This window comes from Bombus affinis, chromosome 12 (assembly GCF_024516045.1).
Source record: "Bombus affinis isolate iyBomAffi1 chromosome 12, iyBomAffi1.2, whole genome shotgun sequence".
NCBI lineage: Eukaryota > Metazoa > Arthropoda > Insecta > Hymenoptera > Apidae > Bombus > Bombus affinis.
The window spans coordinates 2,757,076-2,777,444 of record NC_066355.1 but is presented as its reverse complement, the minus strand read 5'-3'; the positions used below and the strand labels follow the sequence as shown (position 1 = coordinate 2,777,444).

General features: G+C 38.4%; 1 protein-coding gene across 1 annotated transcript in view; it reads right to left on the bottom strand.

Annotated features, from left to right (window-relative positions):
* Nucleotides 1-7,781: 7,781 nt before the first annotated feature.
* The window catches only part of LOC126922467 (uncharacterized), a 103,633-nt gene continuing 91,045 nt past the window's right edge, over nucleotides 7,782-20,369 (bottom strand). Inside the window, exon 3 of the mRNA XM_050735029.1 lies at nucleotides 7,782-8,109. Within this exon, the coding sequence (XP_050590986.1) occupies nucleotides 7,820-8,109 (290 nt within the window). The 3' untranslated portion in view covers nucleotides 7,782-7,819. The remainder of the gene's footprint in view (nucleotides 8,110-20,369) is intronic.

Here is a 20,369-nt window from a genome sequence, read left to right as displayed (position 1 = left end):
GACGCGGTGCTGTGCCTCACCCTCACTGTTTCTCGAGAGAGAATCGCACGGGGCGAGCGCGTGGGACTTGCTCCGCAGGATCGGAACACGTGGTAGGCATCGGTTCACGAACAAATCCGAGAATTACCGACTACGAACGACCAGAGGAACGCACGATCCACGTGTGGAGAGCGTGCCACGCGTGTACGGGTATTTGTTGGTGGGGGAACCCGTACAACGGATGGAAATGGAAGGGGCTCCATTGCATTCCACGAAATGACCACTGGACTCCTGCAGTCCCGTGGCGGCCTCTTGGAGACGTTCAAGGAAGCGAATCAAACGTCCTGCTTCGCATTTCGATCGTAAGAAAGTTTTGCTTTAATACTTTATCTTCAGTGATTTAATAAAAAGGCTGGAAATTTGCGGAGGAATTTTTTACTATGTTAGAATTTGTTATGATTAGGAGTGTGGAGTGGTGGTTTAAGATTTATGAGATACAGTGGTTATAGAAAGTTTTCGTACACCATTCGATTCATTACAGTATTTATATAACAATTAATCGAGTTCAATTGTATTAAGCTTCATATCATTTAATAGTACTCTCATATTACGAAAATGAATGAAATGGAAATATGAAACTTGATGCTTCATTGTAAAATAAAGGAAAATAAGTCAGAAATGGGGGAGTTCTGCCTTTTGAGGATTAAAGAAAGAGTTTCCTTCTTTCGAAAATGTTTTTCTTAATTTCGTTACATAAGAATATAATTGACATTTGGTTCTCAAGAAACAAGTAAACCACTTCCATTAATTCATTCATCACAAGAAGATGACGTAAACAATGGTAAATTCTAAAGAAAACTTGAAAAGTACCACGTTTTATAACCATTACCTTTGTATACTTTACAATTTATAGAGTTGATTAACGTAGCTTCTGAACAACTGGTCCGTTTAAGGAATAAACGATACTTTTAAGAATCGATTACATATATTTATTCTCATCTGAATGAAAATGTTGAAAGAGAATGTATTCCGAAAAATCGAGGGAAAGGGAAGGATACTGACCAGAATGTACAAAATATAAAGTATTTGAATAATGTGGCTTCTGAATGATTCAAACGTTTCTCAACGTAAGAAAAGGAGGAGAAAAGAATAAAATGGATAATTTTCTTCCTTCTTCGGTTTATCTACAATTTTTCAGTTTAAAAATACAATCCAACTTTCTTCATCGTTATATACATAATACAATTTCCCCTTGTGGCTTGTCTATCGAAGGAAACGGAGAAAAACGGCTCTGTCCGGCGGTCGCGAATATCTCACAGAGAAGGCATGCAGCGCGCAAAATGACCCGACTCGCTTTTTCCCGCAGTAAAAGTTAATTCGAACTTTTTGCCGGGTCCAGCTCGTGGTCTTGCCGAGCTTAGGTCGCGATCTTACCGCGTGTCCAGATATTTTGATGAGCAGAAACACAGTGGACCTGCCAGAGAATCGTAATTTGAATTAGCCGCGAGAGCCGAGGTTAATGATCCCTAAAGAGCAAAACCACGATGTCTGAGCATACGAGCCGACGATATTACGCTGATTTTACAAAAAAGCGCCTCACCGCTATCCCAGCACTGTGCAAATACACAAAATTCGTTTTCCTTTTATTGCGCTACGATATCGATAAACGCTCACCTCGTATTAATCGAAAAGAAATTAACGAGAGCTGCTACAATCGTCGCGCCAATTACCATTGCTAATATTATCGTTACATTTACTATGGCTGAATCGAATGTCACGTTTGGTTATCATTTTGTGATACGACTAAATGAGTTAGATTAAACGAATACGTATGTATTTGATATATCTCTTATATATACTGTGTATATAATATATCCATTCTTCCGGATTGGGAGCTACATAATTGTATTTACTATCGATAAAACAAGCTATTTCTAATGAAATCTCTAATTTTTTTGATTGAGCAGGTATATTATGAAGAGACATCTTAATAATAATGAGATAAAGATGTTATCAGATTACACTGGGAATATTTTGACGAGAATAAGGTTTGATTAGAATAGGGTTATAGAAAGATGTTTGTATAAATAAGAAGCTATTGCTCTCGATTAAAAAATATCTTGGATAATGATTGATAGAATAATTGGCAGATAGATATAAAAAAATACGTACGCATACGTGCGTTACATTATTTCTATCGAAAGAATAAAAAATAATTACATTCTTCTAATTCAATAAATTTATGCTTGGGAAGATTAACATTTAAGAAAACAATAATTCCCATTTACTACCACCCCTAAATTCTCCTTATCATTCTTTATAATTCATCTACCGTCAATAACTCCTTCGATTCTAATTTTCACTATACAATACACATCCTCTGAAACCTGGATTTCAAAATACGAGCTCGAATTCACCTCCAGGGTATTACAATCCGCTTGTTGACGATGCATTACGAGACCATCGATAGTTTATGAATATCTACAAGCACGAACGATCAGCGTGGCATACGAAACCGAGTTGTCGGCATTTCCTGGCTCACAGAAAAGTCTCGGTAGAACCAACAAAGAGGAAGGGAGGAGAAAGAAAAAAATATGAAAGAAAGTCTGAAGATCTAATCGCAGTCCGGTGACGTGAGTTACGTGGGTAACCGTTGTCGGCGAGAGACAAAAGTGAGCTGGTGCTCGGCTTCAGGAGCCTCATGCCGCACGATCAGCAACACCCTTAGCCGCCATATCGCTGGTTTCATCATATTTATACACCTTGCCAGGTTGTGGCTTTCTTCGCGGCGTTTGAGGCTTCGCACGGTGTTTCGCTTGTTCGTTGCGTGCTCTCCATCTTGATACGCCTCATCATAAGTGTCATCGACGTTCCGTGCACGTAACATACGCGCGACACTTTCCGGAATGGCCCTCGTGAGAACTTCAGGGACGATCGATTCTCCATGTTATCGGTGAATTCCAATTGATTCGCGGTTCGGTAGGAAATCGTGTTCAGAAAAAAAATGGTTGGTTCTATGGAAATTTGGAAGTATAATATGTATGTGGAGAGGGGAACGTAAGGGTCGAGGTGAATGTTTATGAGCGATGTGAAGGAGGAATGATAACGATTCCTATAAATATTCTTTTGATACTAAGAAGTAGGGAAATGTGGAAGCATCGCGTATTTATCTAGGTTAGGTAGATATTGAAATAAGGGGAAAACATGTTAACTTGTATAATATAAAATGTCTGTTTGAAGCATTCTTTACGTAAATTATATAAAAAATTAAGTGGTTTGTTTTGTATTATGATTTAAATACAATGAATCTCAATTTACTTTATTTTTTGTTTGAAATAGTATTGGATGCCTTTTAGTATCCCCTTTAGATTTAATTGGTATAATAGTATTGATATATGTAGCGCTTCGAAACCGAATATGCATTTATAAAAAAGATAAAAAATGAAAGATCGAGAATCTTACTAAAAAATCCACATCCGCCTATTAGAGAACTTACGAGATAATTTATTACGATTTTAACAGCACTTCGATTAACAGATATACTCTTACGAATAGTAAAGTTACATTTATATAAATCGAAAGGAACGGCCGATTATGTTACTTAATAGAACGGTAATAGTATGGTACATTACTAAAGAATCGATATAAAAATTTTTGGAGAATACATATCGTTTATTAACCCATACTTTCTGATACTTTTCATCGTAACTTACGAAAGATATAAAGAATCTATATGGTAGTTCCGATTTTACCAACCATAATGAATTTTTCAATTAAAAAAGATGTAATCTTATACAGCCGGCACAGATTGCTTTGATGCAATTGAACGCACGTTATAATTGATATCCCTATCCTAAATGAACGTACATTTAATTAACATTCCAGCAGTAATTAATTCGTGAAAGTTTGTTAGAATCGGAGGAAGGATTACGTCACTAGTGGACCGGAGAGCTGATGAGTTTCTCGAAATTACACGTGGCCACGAGGCAATTTTTTCTTTCCGAGAGAGTCCAATATTTTTACACTTCCAGCAAAGGGGTTAATTACGATCTACGAGGGTCAAGGGGGAAGAGTCTCTCTAGAGGAGGATCGAGGCCGCTCTTTGCTTTTTGGCTTTGCCGATTTTACACGGGGAAGATAGATGAGCCAATTACGGAATCGACGAAATTTCACACCGTGGACGAAAATTCATTAGGGAGGTTCGTGAGTATAAATAAATTTCGTACACCTTTCCACGCCCATTCGGACAAAGGCAGGTGTCGGCGTGGTTTCTCGCTACGGACGACCACGTGGTTCCAGGATGGATTTACAATTTCAGGAACCTTTCAAGGGAAAGCCTTTCGTTGAGCTCGTAGGAATCCAGAGAATTCTTCAAAATGACGATCATTCGGTTTCTTGGCATCGGTTACATGGTAAGAATACACAAGAAGAGAGAAAAATTTAGATAACGAGCAATACAATCAGTAAAACTGTAGTCTCTCCGACACGTCGAAACTGTTCTTTTAGTAGAGAAAAGGGTCGATGTTGATCTGTATGGTTTGAACAGATCTCATAATATCAGAAAATTAGTTCGACCAGATAAATAGAGATGTTTCAGTAATTAAAACATATCCTATAAATTAGCTGACTCTTTTTAATTAGACGTGTTAGAAAGATCAATTTTATCGAGCGCGTCTATCCACTATATAGGTTAATTAGATGCATCAAATAGATCACCACTGATAAACTAGAATAATTCAACGAACCGCGGATAACTTATAGATAAATTCAATTAAAATAAATATTTATTCAGAGTAATTTAATAATCTGGTTTTCAAACTTGACAAGAATTAACTTCATCGATGCCCTTAATAAATGTCTAATCTGATCTCAGAAAGAATTTTATGACTCAAAATTTATACGTGACAAGCAACAAGGATAACGATTTTTAATTAAGAATATTACAACAAGAATATTCAATATGATTCTTTTTCAAAGAAGGAAGATTTCGCGGGAAACGAAATAGGTCAGGATGTTCCACGTAACTGGCGGGTATCTTCCCCTTATTCCGTGAATTTTTTATCCGACAAGAAAGAGGAAGATAGTGAACGGTGTTTTTTATTTCATGGCCGGTCTTCATGAGCGGTATACTCGTAAATTCATCTTTTAAACCCTCAGCAACGTCTTCTCGCTGAGTCGGAGACTTCTTAGAGGCCGTCGAGACTCATTTATTATTCAGATTTATAGCCAGACTCGAACTGACTCCCACAGATCGGCAGGTCTTTGCGAAAGTCTCCAGTGGCCGCGAGGCCCTTGAAGAGAGAGAACCTTGGAAATTCGACGTTTTTGCATACGACACGATCTTCGCTCGATTCGAATGAAAGCGGCGCATAACAAGCGACTCGCGTCGGATCTTTGTGCCTGCCTTTTGCAGAACACGCGTCTCGCTGATCTTTCTGAACGAACAATCCCACGTATCTTATATCCTGTGTGTACCACCGCAAACTTGCTACAATTCCAACGCTGTTACTGTAGTAACGACATACTGTATATTCGAACGAGCGTTTTAAACCATTCACACTAACACGAAACTTTAAGCGAACCACCATCGGAAGAAAGAGGAGATCCATCGGGAGTCCCCTAAAAACCGGGCAATCTCGTTAAACCTTGTCGCTGAGGCAACGTCCTCTAATCGCAATGAAAGCACGATACACGAGGCTGACTTGTTTTCGTTCAAGCCCATTGCCAGGGAGCAATAAAAATAATTAAACAATCGCGAGAAACGAGCAGTGACAGCCGGCTGGAATTCTTCGTGCCGGCATTCGAACGTTTTACGTGGTTTGGGCGGCGAGGGACTTTAGAAGAGAGGGAGAGAGCAGCGTGCGCGAGAACCGGCGACGGCGAACAAACGGAGAACGGATGGAAAGAGAGGAGAAGGCAAAAGCGGCGAATGGATGGACAGACGGACACGAGGCAGACAGTATCGGATTGATCTTACCGAGTGAACCCAATTACCCACCGAACGGCCAGATTTATTGTTCAGACGAGGCCCTGACTGAGGGCTCCTGATGGCCCGATGGTGGCAGCCACTCTTTACGACGGCCCTGGGTCCTCTCTTGGACCAACGCGATCCACTGGATCCACCAGTGTGCTCTCGAAGGGAGTCGTGTCGCTTTGCTCACCCAATTATCAGCGGGTCTGACAACGTAGAACTAAACCTTCTGCGTTTGACCGCTACCGTATCAAACATCGAGCCTTTCTACGCTATGAGCCGTAGGTGCCAAGCGATTCGATCGAATCTCGGGATTCCCGGAGACCCGCAATGGATCATAAACAATACATAATTGACGTGATTTATCGGTTGGCCTGGGCTATCTTCGCGGTCACGCGAGTGATCGACGCTGATACGTATCTCGTCAGCGGTGCTCCAGTGGATTGGAGTCTCGATAGTCTCTTGCTCGATCGCGATTTCCTATCGTAGAGTTTAACTTGTAACGTCGTAGCTAGCGGGAGAGCTAGATCCAGCGATGTGGTTTCCAGACCTATCGCTTTGGATTCAACTCGATAGGCTTTTGCGTAACTGCAATTATCGCTTGGATACTTGTCGGTATACGACAAGATAGAGGATTGTTCCTGGAAACGCAGGGTGTGTCTTTTATATACGATTAATTTGTTAATGCTGTTCGACCGGTGGTTATGGAGATAATTGGTGCGAACGCTGAATGGTTGAATAAATGCTACCGTTAATGAAGGGAACGCGCGTGGTAGCTTTTGCACAAGATATATCCGACGATAAACTACAGCTAGCTAGAGGCTAGGAAGTTTACGTTTGACGGAAGAATATGTTGCTAGACAAGTTGCAGTTTACTAACTTGTAGCGGGTTTTTGTGGGAGTTGCTATGCTAATCGCGCATGGTATTTTCTTTGCAATGTTCCGATTAATTCGAAATAGGAAAGATTTCTTTCACTCAACGCTGTTTAAGTAAAATAGGCTCCTTGATAATGTATGTAGATGTCATAATTTGATTTAGACGGCGACGATGCAGTGCTGTTGTGTAATTTTTAATAAGGTGGGTTATGCATAGTTTTACGAGGAGTACATTATCAATTCATGGATAAGTATACCGAATTTTTAGTTACATTTTGCGTAATAAAATTTTCTGCTAAATTTCATAACACCTATTGAGAATAGTTACTAATAATAAAAAGAGACATTCATATTTATTGTAGCACATCGTAGGTGTAATCAGTAGATTGCAGTAGACTACGGTGGATGCGGACGATTTATTATATCATCTACGAGAAATTAAAAGTGAAAGAATGTACCAAAAATAAAAAATATCTCAAATATTTCAAATAAAGTATTTGTTATAATATTTAAAAAAAGAATAAATTCTAAAAAATTGAAAAATTCAAAAAATGCAAAAGAAGCACAAAGCGAGGAAGCTGGTTTAGGAGGCCCAACCCCATAACCAGAAGTTTTAATAGTCTCTCCAGAACTAAAGTTGACTGCAAATAGAGCGTTTCCGCGTCGTCAAAAGTGGCGTTTGGCCTGACGCGCGAGAGTTATGCAGATCGACGACAAAGGGGTGCCTGTTTGGCGAACGGCTGCAGCTGGCTGTCAGAGAGGGCGGGCATACTTTAGTCGAATGGGACCAAAGTGGAAGGATTCAGGCTCTTTGCGAAGCCGCCGCTGCGCTGCTGTCTCCGACGCACCGCCGCGATGCTAACTGACGCCTTAGAGGCCACTGATTGAAGTATTTATTGCCCTAGCCCCGGCTGCCTCGCCTTTATGCCCGTGTAATGATCCACTTTTGCATGCAGCCCTTATCTACGCAGCCTCCTGTGTGGCAATCTTCGGTCATGTCCACTTCTCCTTGGTCCACGTAGAAACCCTCCTTCTTCCGTCTTCCGTCCATTCTTCTTGCTTTCCCAGATTACGAGCAAACTTTTTAATTTCTTTATCCGCCGGCTCCAGAGAGATCAACAGAGATTTCTTGCCACGGATCATTTGCTGGGAATGGAAATTGCGACGGAGTTGGCGTGCCCTGGCCGCGGCAAAAAAGTTCCCTTTTTGCGTCGTGCGTGGACTCCACCACCGATTACGCTTCTGATCTTCGCAGTTAGAGTGTTCCTCTTTCATGAAACCACCTGTAGAAATGTTTTTTATGTAGAGTAGCAGTGTAATTAAATTCGTGATGGTTAAAATTTGTGTAGACGAGATATTTGGTAAAATTTCAAGAAGTAAAAGAAATGTTTTAGTTCGTTCTAAATATTAACTTCGTTAATCTATTCTTTACTTTTCTAAAATCTTCTTCTTTTAAGTAAAAGATTCCATAGTTGACGAATCACATCCATTTAGCATACAAAATATCCCTCTTTTTTTCTATCACAATTTAATTTAGCACAAAAGTTTCAATGTAAACATCAAAAAGGTATTTTTATAGAAAAATTTTATAGCAAAATCCAAGACTAAAAATTTATAACATTCAAGCAGCTACGGAAATATCAATGTTCTTCCAATCCTATCTGTCCTTACTTTCTCTTCATCTCCCGATTAAACTATTCACAATGCCATTTTCCAATCGATTTCACGATTATCGAATTAGAATATCAGAACGTATCCTAAACACCTTACCACTGAATGGGTGAATCTGTTTTGTCAGTAATAATCAAAGTCCACTGACTGGTTTCGAACAATTACAACTGGTTCCGTTTATTACAAACTGGAGAAACGTGTCACGTGCAACTCGTTCCTCTTCGTAAGCAGTTGCAATCGAGTACCGTGCCGATGTTATTGAAATCCATCTACGTAACACCGGGCCATGAACAACAGTCCAAAGAATTAAAAAAGAAAGCGAAAAATGGAAAAAAGAGGAAACGATAAGAAGGAGCCGGCGATCGTAAATCAAGTGCGCTTACGCGATCCGCGGCGTCTCGCGTAGAGAGGCAAGGGAAGGCAAGAAGTTGAAACTGAAACGTCGAAAGAGGCTGGCAGTCCTATAATTATATTATTACCCGCTGCGTAGCTCATGACTGCGAAGCCAATTTGTCTTCGGCCGCAACGAGTTCGTGCAATTTGTGATTTATCACTGTCCCTCGCCCTCCCCCCCTCCTCGCGCCTTTTCCTCTTGTCCGAGCCCGCCGCGGCATACAGTTCGAAACCGTATAATTTCTACAACGTCGCGCGGATCCTACCGAGCGGATTCCGCTCGCCAGACGTCCATTCTGTTCTCGATACGACTGACTCAAGAGGAAGTTGCCAAAATGAGTTACATAGATAAATGATCCTTCAGTCGGTTACGAGCCGATCGCAGCGATCTCTCGGTTGCTTCCTCTTCTAAAGAAGACCTTACGCAACCACAGATCTCTATGCGCTTGAAAATGATTATGAGCATAGTACTCTGATCATAAATGTAGATAAATTTCAACGCTGAATTATGTATTTAAACGATGCAGCATATAATACGTGCAGATCACGATCTAAACTTAATAAAGATTTTTTTTCAATATATCCTTATACCTTTATATACGCATCTCATTTAGAAATTATGAACCCGAATATGAAAGTAGAGCAGCGCACTTTAGACTTGATCACTACAAAGATATAATACAGTTACGATTTCCTGTAATCCCCATAAGCTATGACCCATATGTTATTATGTATATTGTCATATAGAGACTGCAAGTGTTCAATTCTTAAGGCATTAGCTCTCTGCTGATTATTATGTTATTAAGTAAATAAGCTATTGTATTCAAGATTGTAATTTTATGTGGCAATAAGCGCAAAAAAAGGAGGAAAAAACGGAAAAAGAAAGGTGTGACCTTTGAAGAATACTCCTTCAGGTTAAGTATTCTTTAATTCAAAATTCAATCCCAGAGTTTTCAATTTTTCTTTGATTATCGAAGTATCTAAAGCTTCTCTACGCTATTAAATATAACTTCCTAGTCCCGATAACCTGATATGGGCAAAGTCCACCTTCCTGTGCTTTTTTCACTTGAAGAAGCAATTCATAATGTTGAATTTCAAAGGTCAATTTTGAAGACGGGAAATTGCAATTTCCTCCTCGCTTTCACAGAAAGATAAATTTCAGCACTTACACAGTTTTAAGAGAACACCGAAGAATTAATTGCAGCAACACGAAGAAGAGAACAGTATAAAAGGATATTAAAAAGACAGTCTCGGTAACTAAAGGTAACAGCGAAAGAACATAGGAAAAAGAGATTCCAATAATACAGAACGCAGCGGAAGAATAAAAACGCTAGAATTTTGAGATCGCATCAATGAAAGAATCCATACTACATTAACAAATAAAAAAGACGTTACATTAGTACAACAAGCAATGCAACGTCATAAAAAAGGAAATTGCAACAGCAATTTTCTTTCTGGTGTATTTATGACAGGGCAAATACACCAGAAAGATATTCCAGAACTAAAAAGATAGCAAAAAGAAACACTTTGTAGAACCTATTCAGACGCCAAAAATCATATATATAAATAAAAAAAAAAACCCTCATTTCCACCAAGAGATAAAAGTATAACCGTCAAAGTGTTTCGGCCAGGGGGTCAGTTTAATGACACCCAGAGCGACGGATGAAGAACGATCGCACGAAATCGGAGCGGTACGAGACCGAATGTTGCGAATCACACGTTGCCCGCTAGATGATAAATCGCGGGGCGGCTCTGTGGAGTTCACCACGCGATAATTAAAATCGGTCGATTATAAGTGCATTTGGCCGCGATAATAGTCGGTTGCCCCGAATTCCCTCAAATAGCTACGTCTCAATTAGAGTTTCTTCCCTTACAGTTTTCGAGGCCTCATCCCCATGTTAGTCCGATGCTCGCGTTTAATTGGTCGTGCAGTTTTAACGGAATGCAAAGGGAACTCCGGTGGCTTTCAGGGAACAGAAGAGAGCAATTACCCTGGAATTAGAGCGGTGGCAATTTCAGTGCACGAATTACGCGTGCGAAAGAAATCCTCCAACTCTCCGAACGAGGAGAAGAAGAATGTCAGCGTTCTGGAGCCTCTTCGAGTCCTTCTCGGACAGGAGAAAATGTTGAAAACTTTGGCAGAAGAGAAGGCTTCGTGTCCTTCTTCTCTCTTCCCCGAACGGTTGATTAACGTTCCCCAGAGATCGACCGCTTCCATGAATACAGATGGCAAAATGAAAAGTTTGTTTGCAACAGCTGTTGTCCCTCGGGCTCGAATTAAATCAATTACGCATCTCGTCGACTTTCATGTTTTACGGTCGTTGCGATTTTGTTCCCTGAACTACTTCACCCTAGAAAACCATGATAGGGAGAGAGAATCAACTGCTCGTTTGACTCATTTTTATTGAAGCTGTTCCTTTCTTTGTATTTTTCTAATTTTCTGTAGTTTTTATTGTTTGCTACTTTACCTACCATTTGGGTGGGAGCATCGATTGTAATTAAATTCTAGTGTCATTGAATATCATGGAAATGGTGTACATTTTACTTGCTCATATTATTTTAGCTCCTACCACGCCGTTGTTAAGTTACGAGTAATAGAAAATATACTGAACATAATTCTCTTGTCAGGATTAATAGAAATTTCATTTTCAAATAAATTTCTGCCTTGAAAGAGAAAATCTCTTGTCCTGAAAGATATATTCGATAAAATACACCCTTATCTATTGCACTTAAACCCTATACTTATCTTGAACGTAACCAAAATATATTTTCCCAGAGTTTCCACAAACATCTAGTCTGCAAACGTTTATGCAAATCATGAACATAATTAAACATATGGAATCTATGCAGAGATTCATTTCATACTCGAGTGTTATAAGGAGTATTATGCTTCAAATACTTTATATAGGTATCTATCTATATTTGCGTATTAGGTATATGCACTCTGTACATTTTTTCACTTTTAGAATGCATAGAAATGCATAATTTATTTATTACTAACGTGTGTCTAAATTTCCAAACCTTCTGAAGTTGTCCAAGTTTCTTTCTCCCACCCCAAATTTGAAACTTCCATAGGTAAACAGTTTCGGCGTCCACCGTTTTTCCTATTCGTTGGTCACGACGAATTACCGATTTCATCGGTGCAAATTAAATTTTCACGTGACGCCATTGCTGGCCCCGGTCATTAAAAGTGAATTTAGTCGAGATTGGAGCCCAGTGAAAAGCAGGGCATAATGGCGCGTGGTCGAAAAAAGGCGAAATGGCGGGATGGTAGCGTAGAGAAAAAACCGAGGCACCGTGTAGACAGGAGGCTCGCGCGCGAACCCGACAATGAGATTTGCATTTTTATGCACGGGTGTCGTCCGAAATTTTGTGGCAGTGCGTTTTTGTCTGGGAAGAGGGGCCGGTCGGGCACGCGACGAAAAACCGCGTATGGTCATTTTAAATTCATTAGGCGATTCTGAACGGGGCCATGAGTGAATCTGGCCGCTATAGGGGGAGGAAGGACGATTTACCGCCGCTTTCCGGCCCGCACGCCGTGATTCTTCGTAATTATTTTCAGTCTTGTTCCTCTGGCGGATCAAAGCGTGTACGGATACGAAGTTTTGAATGGACCGGGGCGCATAATGGCTCTAAAATTCGTCCGTAATTACCCGGGAGTTCAACGGGTGCGCGGGGAAAAAATTTCAATTTACCCGCGAGTACGAGAAACAACTCCAGCCATCGAGGAATAAATTGTTCCGCGCCAAGACAGACCGTCTTCTTTGGGGATGTTCGCGGTTATCGCGCGTCGCCAGCTGCGCCTTGACAATTTGGTTTTGTTACTGTTTCTTCTGGCTGATATTATTCTAATTTACATATGATTGTCAATGCTTGAAGATAATTAATGTCTACACATACCTATTCCGGCACAAAAAGGAATAAATGTTCTTGTAGCGGCACATGAGTCACAGGTCAATTCAAATCATGTTGTTGTTTTGCCTCGGAGTATCAAGACCGTTAGATTACAAGTAATGTAAGAATAAATAAACTCCGAGCAAAACAATGTCGCTGCTACATACAATCGTCGAATGAAGACGAATTTGAATTTTCCGACTTTCCCCCGGCCAGTATAAATAAACGGACGCGATCGCGAGCGAGACAGTATCGAGCAGTACATATCGAGTATCAACGAGTATCTACAGAGTATCTCCGAGTTACGCGATGAACAATAACGATTATTTATTCCGCGTTTTACATTCTGTATCAACGACTCACTGTATACCTATTTATTTATTTATTTCAAATATATTTGACGGACTGCGACAGCAATATTTCGCTTTTGTTATTTCACGATATCTATCCACGACAAATCCTCCACATTCTCATTCTTATATATTATAATTAGATTCTTATATACAAAATTTATATTAAAAATTCGCAGTTAGTTTTATAGTTAAAAAATACAAGAAATTTAAATATTACTCCTGTCCTTTCTTAATTTATTTTCTTAAATTATTACATGAACAGCTTAGAAGTAATAAACTGAAAAATACAGAAAAATGACGTTACAGACATTGCTTTTTAAGTTTACAATTCCTCTAGAATTAAATATAAACCATGTCCTTATGTGAATGAAATGAAGAAGCGAATGAAAGGCGAAGCTGATCAGTTTGGCTCCTAAAAGATTCATATATTTTATTGACTATATGTAATAATAAAAATATAGATACGGAGTCTGTAGAAGAATATAAACATTAATTTTGTTTACGGCAAAAATTGAATGTTTAGAAGTTTGTACATGTTTAAAATATATTTTATTAAAAAAATTTTCATATTCTGTATCGATATAAGGAACGATTCGTATCCTTCGTTTTACTCTCTTTCGATAGTTCATGAATCCAGCTAATCAGCTTAAAGTTGGTCGATTTTCAACTACTCCCGCGAAATTTGCACAAGACCGACTTTTTCGGCAAACATCAGGATTGTTCGTTACATCTAAGTGTCTAACAAGCCGAAGATACGGGAGCCACGTACTGCAACGTCGAGTTAATTAATTCGCGTAATAAGGGCGGGCAACCGTGTGCACGGCCATTCGCTTAATTAGGTAATGATCCGATCCATTGAAGTTGAATGCGACTTTCGATCAATCTCCACGGCGAGCCTAATTATCGCAATCGACCGGCAGATGTAAAGTTATCTTTGGCATCTAGGAATCTTACGATTCTCGTATACCCTTTTTCCAATCGGAGAGCTCGAGTACGATTGCTCGGAGTTAATTTAGTCTGTTGGGAACACGGAGATCCTGCAACATCGGCAATCGAATCGTCATGGTCGATTTATATCTCGCAGATCGTTATCGCTGATATTTACTTTCATCTGTCTCGATTGAAACGGCTCGGTTAATTGTGCTAAAATTGAATTAAACGGACTAGAGCTTATTTAGGATGAATGTTAATTAGGAATACGAGTTCTAGAAACTAGACAGATTCTTTTGTGAAACGGTGTTTTGAGAATTTTGTGTCTAGCAAGATGAAAAAATCTCTAATAAATTTGAGGGATGTCAAATAAATTCCTGTTGCAGAGCATTGATTTATGGAATCGTTTTACTAATAAAACGTTTCGTTGTAAAGTATATATCTACGTAATAAAACGGTTTTAAGATGTTAATTACTCTATTTCAACCATCCATAAGCAGTTATTAATTTACTCATTGAAATTTAAATATAATTATATTTCAAATAAATTAATATAGAATATTACGCTACATTTTAGAATATAAAATGTTTTTTACATTTCAGATTTTGTTTGCCATTTGTCAACTACCATAAGATTCTAATTAAAAAAAATCACAATATATAATAGAAGAACGTTATGCTTAGTATCGAACAATTCAATATTTCATTAAATTTGAAAAATTTCGATGCGTACATATTTGCATTTATCGATATGAAATAAAATTTCAGAAAATATTGCGCGTTTTATTAACAACCACCCGTGTCGCGTCTTCCACGGAAGAAAGCACGAAAAGAACCAGTTGTACCTGTCACTACCTTACCGGTCCGGCTGTTACACCAAAAAACTTTTGCAACGTAAATTGCCTTCGAGTCTCTACAGTGCTTCTCGATAAAGTACCGCGTGGCCAGAGGTTCGTAGCACATTGCCGCAGTGTGCAACCCTCTTGTATCTCGTTGCATCTAGCGATGGGCATTTCATGCGATTTCCTCAGAATTTTCAATCAAATTTATCGATACCCATACCGTACACATTCCACAGGTAGTAAAATATCGATTGCTTCCAGAATCGGGGAGATCTTTGAAGATGCAAACGACGGATATTTCTGTCCACCTGCACAGTTAAGATTTTTTTATATATCGATACCTCGACGATACTGGAAACTGAAGTTTATTGGAATATACCATATGGATGAATGAATTTTATTACATTCTGTACAACCTTCTTTAAGTTTCCTTTATACTGTTTTGAAGCTTGAAGATCCGGGTAGGAATTACAAAACTATTGATAAATTAAAAAAATTCAGAATTAAGAATATAATTATATAGTTTCTTTAATAGCGAAACCATGAAATTTAATAAACGTACAGCATAATTAATTTTGTGCAATAGATAATTCAAGGGATTTAATTAAATTTAATTAATATAAATTTGTAATAAATAAAATTTAATATGTCGTCCCGTTAACCTTAATAAAAAATATTGAATAACGTAAAATAAAATACAAAATAAAGTAAAAATAAAAATATTATAAATTAAAATGTAAACGGAAACAAAATCATATGAAGATTTGATTCTCCCTCCAAAACAATTATTCTCCATTTACTTTCACATATTTAAGATAAATATACAAGCAAAGTAACAGGATTCACTAACTTTTAATATTTAATTAATAATATTTGATACTTCCATAAGCAAAAAACTTGACTCGAATTCCAGTACACCTTGCTCCCATCGCTAGATCCAAGGCGAACCAATCCGTGTTTTCTGCGGGACCTCGTCGTTAGAAGGATGTTACGGGAAAGAAAGCGAGACCACGAGAACGGAAAGAGAGGCGAAGGTGAAAGGGGAGCGTGCAGAGAGTGTGTGAGAAGGATTGCCAGAGATGCTGGGTTCACGGTGACCTGTGACCCGCACGGTAACTCACCGCCCACGTTGCACCTGCTTCGCCGACTATCGCGCTGCTTTATTGGTTTATCTCGACTGGCTCGAGGGGTTTATGAACTCCCACAGGGTGAGATTTTACGTGAACCTCGTCCTCCGCGTACCACCTTCTGGGAACTGGTTATATGTAGGTCTTAATCCTTTTATTTCCTTCTTATTTCTCGCCGTTTTTACGACTAGTCTCGCTGATATTCCAGGTTGAATTACGCTATGTCGATAATGAACTTGAAGACCACCCTATTGGTAGACAAATTTACTCTATAATTGTATATTCAGTTTATTTGAATACGCCGCAATTGCTGAAAGGAATTAGTTTATTAGTGACGATTTTTTTTTTATTTTTTCTAGTTTCATGCAATTCTTTTCTTGTAATTGAATTCTTAGCTTGTCTGCTTCGTCTTGCCACCTATTTATTCTGCTTTTGAATTAATTTGAAAATTCTTCGCTCTTTTCTCTTTGAATAATTTCTATCAACAGATATATCACATAATAAACATCACATTCAGTGGATGCTTCTTAATCTATAATTAAAAATCTTTCCTACTGTACGTCGCTTATATATCAACTTATTTGATGTAAATATAGTTGTGTAATATTCGAACTCTTCGTTCAAACCTTTTTCATTATTTCAGAATATAATTCATTTCGAAATAAAATAGGTGGTTAAAAATTTTAATTCCGATACAAACCAATTTTTAAACAGTTTAAACCTTCACGCACGTACTTTGAGAAATTGAAACAAATATCTGTTATCGAGCAAACGAAGCATCATTGTTATCAAAAAATTAAAGTCCACACGAGTAACAATATGTAGAATCAAAAACTCGTTAAAGAACATCGATACAGACATGAATAAGATTGCTATAATTAGATTGTTAAATATTCTCACTCATATAAACGCGTATACATGTATGTATCTACAAGGTTCCGCGTATTTGCGGTGAGCTAGACTCTGCCTCGCGATTATCTTATTTATTGTCGCATCGAAGACTATTATTAGCGGTAAATTTCTACTTTAAAGCGGAGATAGCGGCACGATGAATGCACGGTGCCACACACGATGCTCTTTCGAATTACCATGGCTGTTAGTAATTAGTTGTGCGATATGTTGGTTCAAGTTGCTTCTGTAGAATGCTTTTTCGCGGAATTTTTTAGATAGAAGCGGAATGTACTCAAAGAATTTTATCGATATCGTCGGAATTAATTATCAAACAGTGCCTGCAGACTAAAATGTTCGTAGAAAATATGCGATTTCAGTGTTCAATTTGCTTGTATCACGATGGTTCGTTCCTTTGCCTTCTTTTATAGGCATGCTAATTAAAAATCACTGTTTACGTTTCCTCGTTAATTTCGGGAATGCAGCTCAATTTTACTACCTTTGCGTCTCTCACGACCTTTATATCATTTTATTGAATTAAACGATGGTCGCGGTAGAACAAATGCATGTTTTTCAAAAAATTATATTTCTCGACTAGGATTCAACTGTCACCATAGTTCTCTAGAATTAAAGATTTTGCGTGTCGTTGATGCAATATTTTCAACGAACTTTCTAAATTACACTGATTCAAGAAATTGTAAAAAATTAGTAAAGTAAAACCATAATATTCCATTCTACTTAAAAGATAAAAAACACCATCTTACAAAAAAAAAAGAAAAAAAAATAGAAATATCTTTAAAGGTCCGTATTTTAGATCTTTGATTTAAAAATCTCTAAAATTTAAATTGAGAAAAAGTTTCAAAGAAATAGGGTTTAAAATAAAACGCGATGAAAAGATTGAAAGTTGAGGGTAAGTGTTCCAGTTCTGTGGGAGTGTACAACAATCTGGAGCACGATCGTGAAACGCTCGTTTGACTTCAGTGAAAATACTTGGTCACCATTATCGCAATCTTGCCGATTGTTCCATTGCAAAGAACGAATCGAAGAGACTGTTCTTTCCGACGATAACCCTAAAGATACGAACTTAACTGGTTTGGTCTCGATAAGGGAAACAGACGAAATAGTGTAATGTGTATCTGAAGTTATTTCTTTTATTGCTATCGCTTAATCCGTACCATTAACGATTATGAAAACGATGTTACACAGACTCTCCATGTTATTTCTTTATATGTAGGAACTTCGTTTGTTCCTACTTCTAATAAATATGGTTGGATAGTTCGAAGAAAATTTGGTTTGACCGATATGTAAAAATTAGGTATTAGATTGCGACGTGTATACGTTCTATTTTCAGCGTTCATATAATAAATCTAAAAGTAGGACAAATTTATGTTAAAACTCAGTATTATCTTAATTTTCAATGAATGTTCTTTGTTATCTTCCCAAATTGTGTAAGTTTTACATTTTGAAAGTACTAATAGACAATATTTAACCGAAAGAAAGAGTAAAATTTTCATTCTAAAAATTTGGATAAGATGGAGATAAGGTACGATGCTCTTTGCATTTGAAAAGATTCTCTAAACGTTACAAAACCTTCTTCTAATTAACCTTTATCTTATTTATATAAAATATCTTTTTCAATTAACGCTCCGTAACCTGATTTTTCTATTAGCATAGTTAATAACGTTATATAAAAATATTAGAAATTGTGCGAGAAAATGTATCCCTCTGCATTGTCCGTCGAGTCGACGCTCGCGTGCGAATTATAATCGGCGCGAACGATATCAATGTTGTAGCACGCGCGATTACTCGCTCGCGCCACGAGATTACCAGAACGTCCGCGAAATGTACACACGATGGACCACACAGAATATCACCTGCAGTGCGGCTTTTGCACGTGATCCACAGGGTAGTACGTAACGCGTGAGTCGCTCGACCGGACTCACGGCATAATTCGCGGCTTCCGGGCAAATACAGGACCGTTCTGAGTAAGGCATTATCGAATTTCAGATTCGATTCAGCCAGCCCTCCGCCCGTGTACGCCATCGCGTATAAATATTTAACGTGCCGATCGTTTCATTTGGCCCTGAAATACGGCCAGTAATTTTTGATCAGTCTGTATTCAGGATGGTTGGCGTGTATAAAAAACAAAACGAAAATTGACATCGGAAAACGTAGAAACGTGGAATATTTTTGTCTTAAGAAATTGTAATTTCTTTAATTTTTAAAATTTTCCAGTTTAAGATATTAAAAGAAATACGTTCTGAATTATTATCAAAATGTTTGCTGAATAATAGAATCTGACAAAAGTATATTTTATATGTACGGGTAAAATATGTACTTTCATAAATGATTCTCTCCAAATGCAAAAAAATAACAAAGCTGAATATTACACGATGGATGCATGTCATCGCTCGTTGAGCACAGTCGTATTTAAAGAGTCAAAGAAAAATTTCAAATAATTTCGAAATAGTAACCAAATTATCTACGAAAAGAAACCTCGAGGAGAATTGTAAGCAAAACTAGAAGTAAAAATACGTAAAAAAAATCCTTTTTATAAGTATTCCAAGTATTTTATCGTCCACGGAATAAGTACATATTCGTATATCTCCGTAGATACCCCGAAACTAATTTTATCGCGGTAAACGAATATTTTACTCCGACATCCGTGCAAATTCCCAATATACAGTTCGGCATTCTCTTCCCAGCGGCCTTGAACAAGTTGCAATTATCGAGTGGATCATAGATCAACGAATTTTTCACTGAATACGCGAACGAAATGATCGAGTAGCTATTACGAAGCGGTGCTCTCCCGCGGAGACTCTTTTTGTCCGTGATCGTAATTAAGCTCGCGAGCTTGATAGAGACAGCGTTTTAATTAACGTATTGCATTAAACTGCCGATCAAGTGAAGGTGACGTCACTAAAAGAGACCTCGGCATCGAAGTTCCCGATGAAATTGACCCGTCAAACAGGTGATGCCGATGAGGCCGCGTGTCGGCATTTTTGCAGACGCCTTTGACCGCCGGCTATGCCTTGGCTATCTTCGATCGACCGAGCAAAATCGGATCGAGCCACCATCATTTCCCGTTACCACGTTTCGGTCTCATCGGTTTCACGACATTACTATCATCAGCGTGAAACTTCTCGTCGGATATAGTATCGTCGCGCGATCACCTGTTTGCCGCGAGAGATAATAATAAACTGAACGATCTCGTTCGACGCGACCGGTATCGATCGGAAAGTCTCTTTTATAAAGGGCTAGGGAATCGCTGAGACTGTGGTTAATGGTTTAATTGAAATACAGGAAGGGGCTATGCTCGCGCGAGGATCTTCCAGTGGAGAATACAAGCGGCTTTTGAGGATATAAAACGTTGTATAATACGATGATAGCAGGGTAGATAAAGTCTGAGTTTTAATTGGAAATTTTCCAGAGCATGCGATTTAAT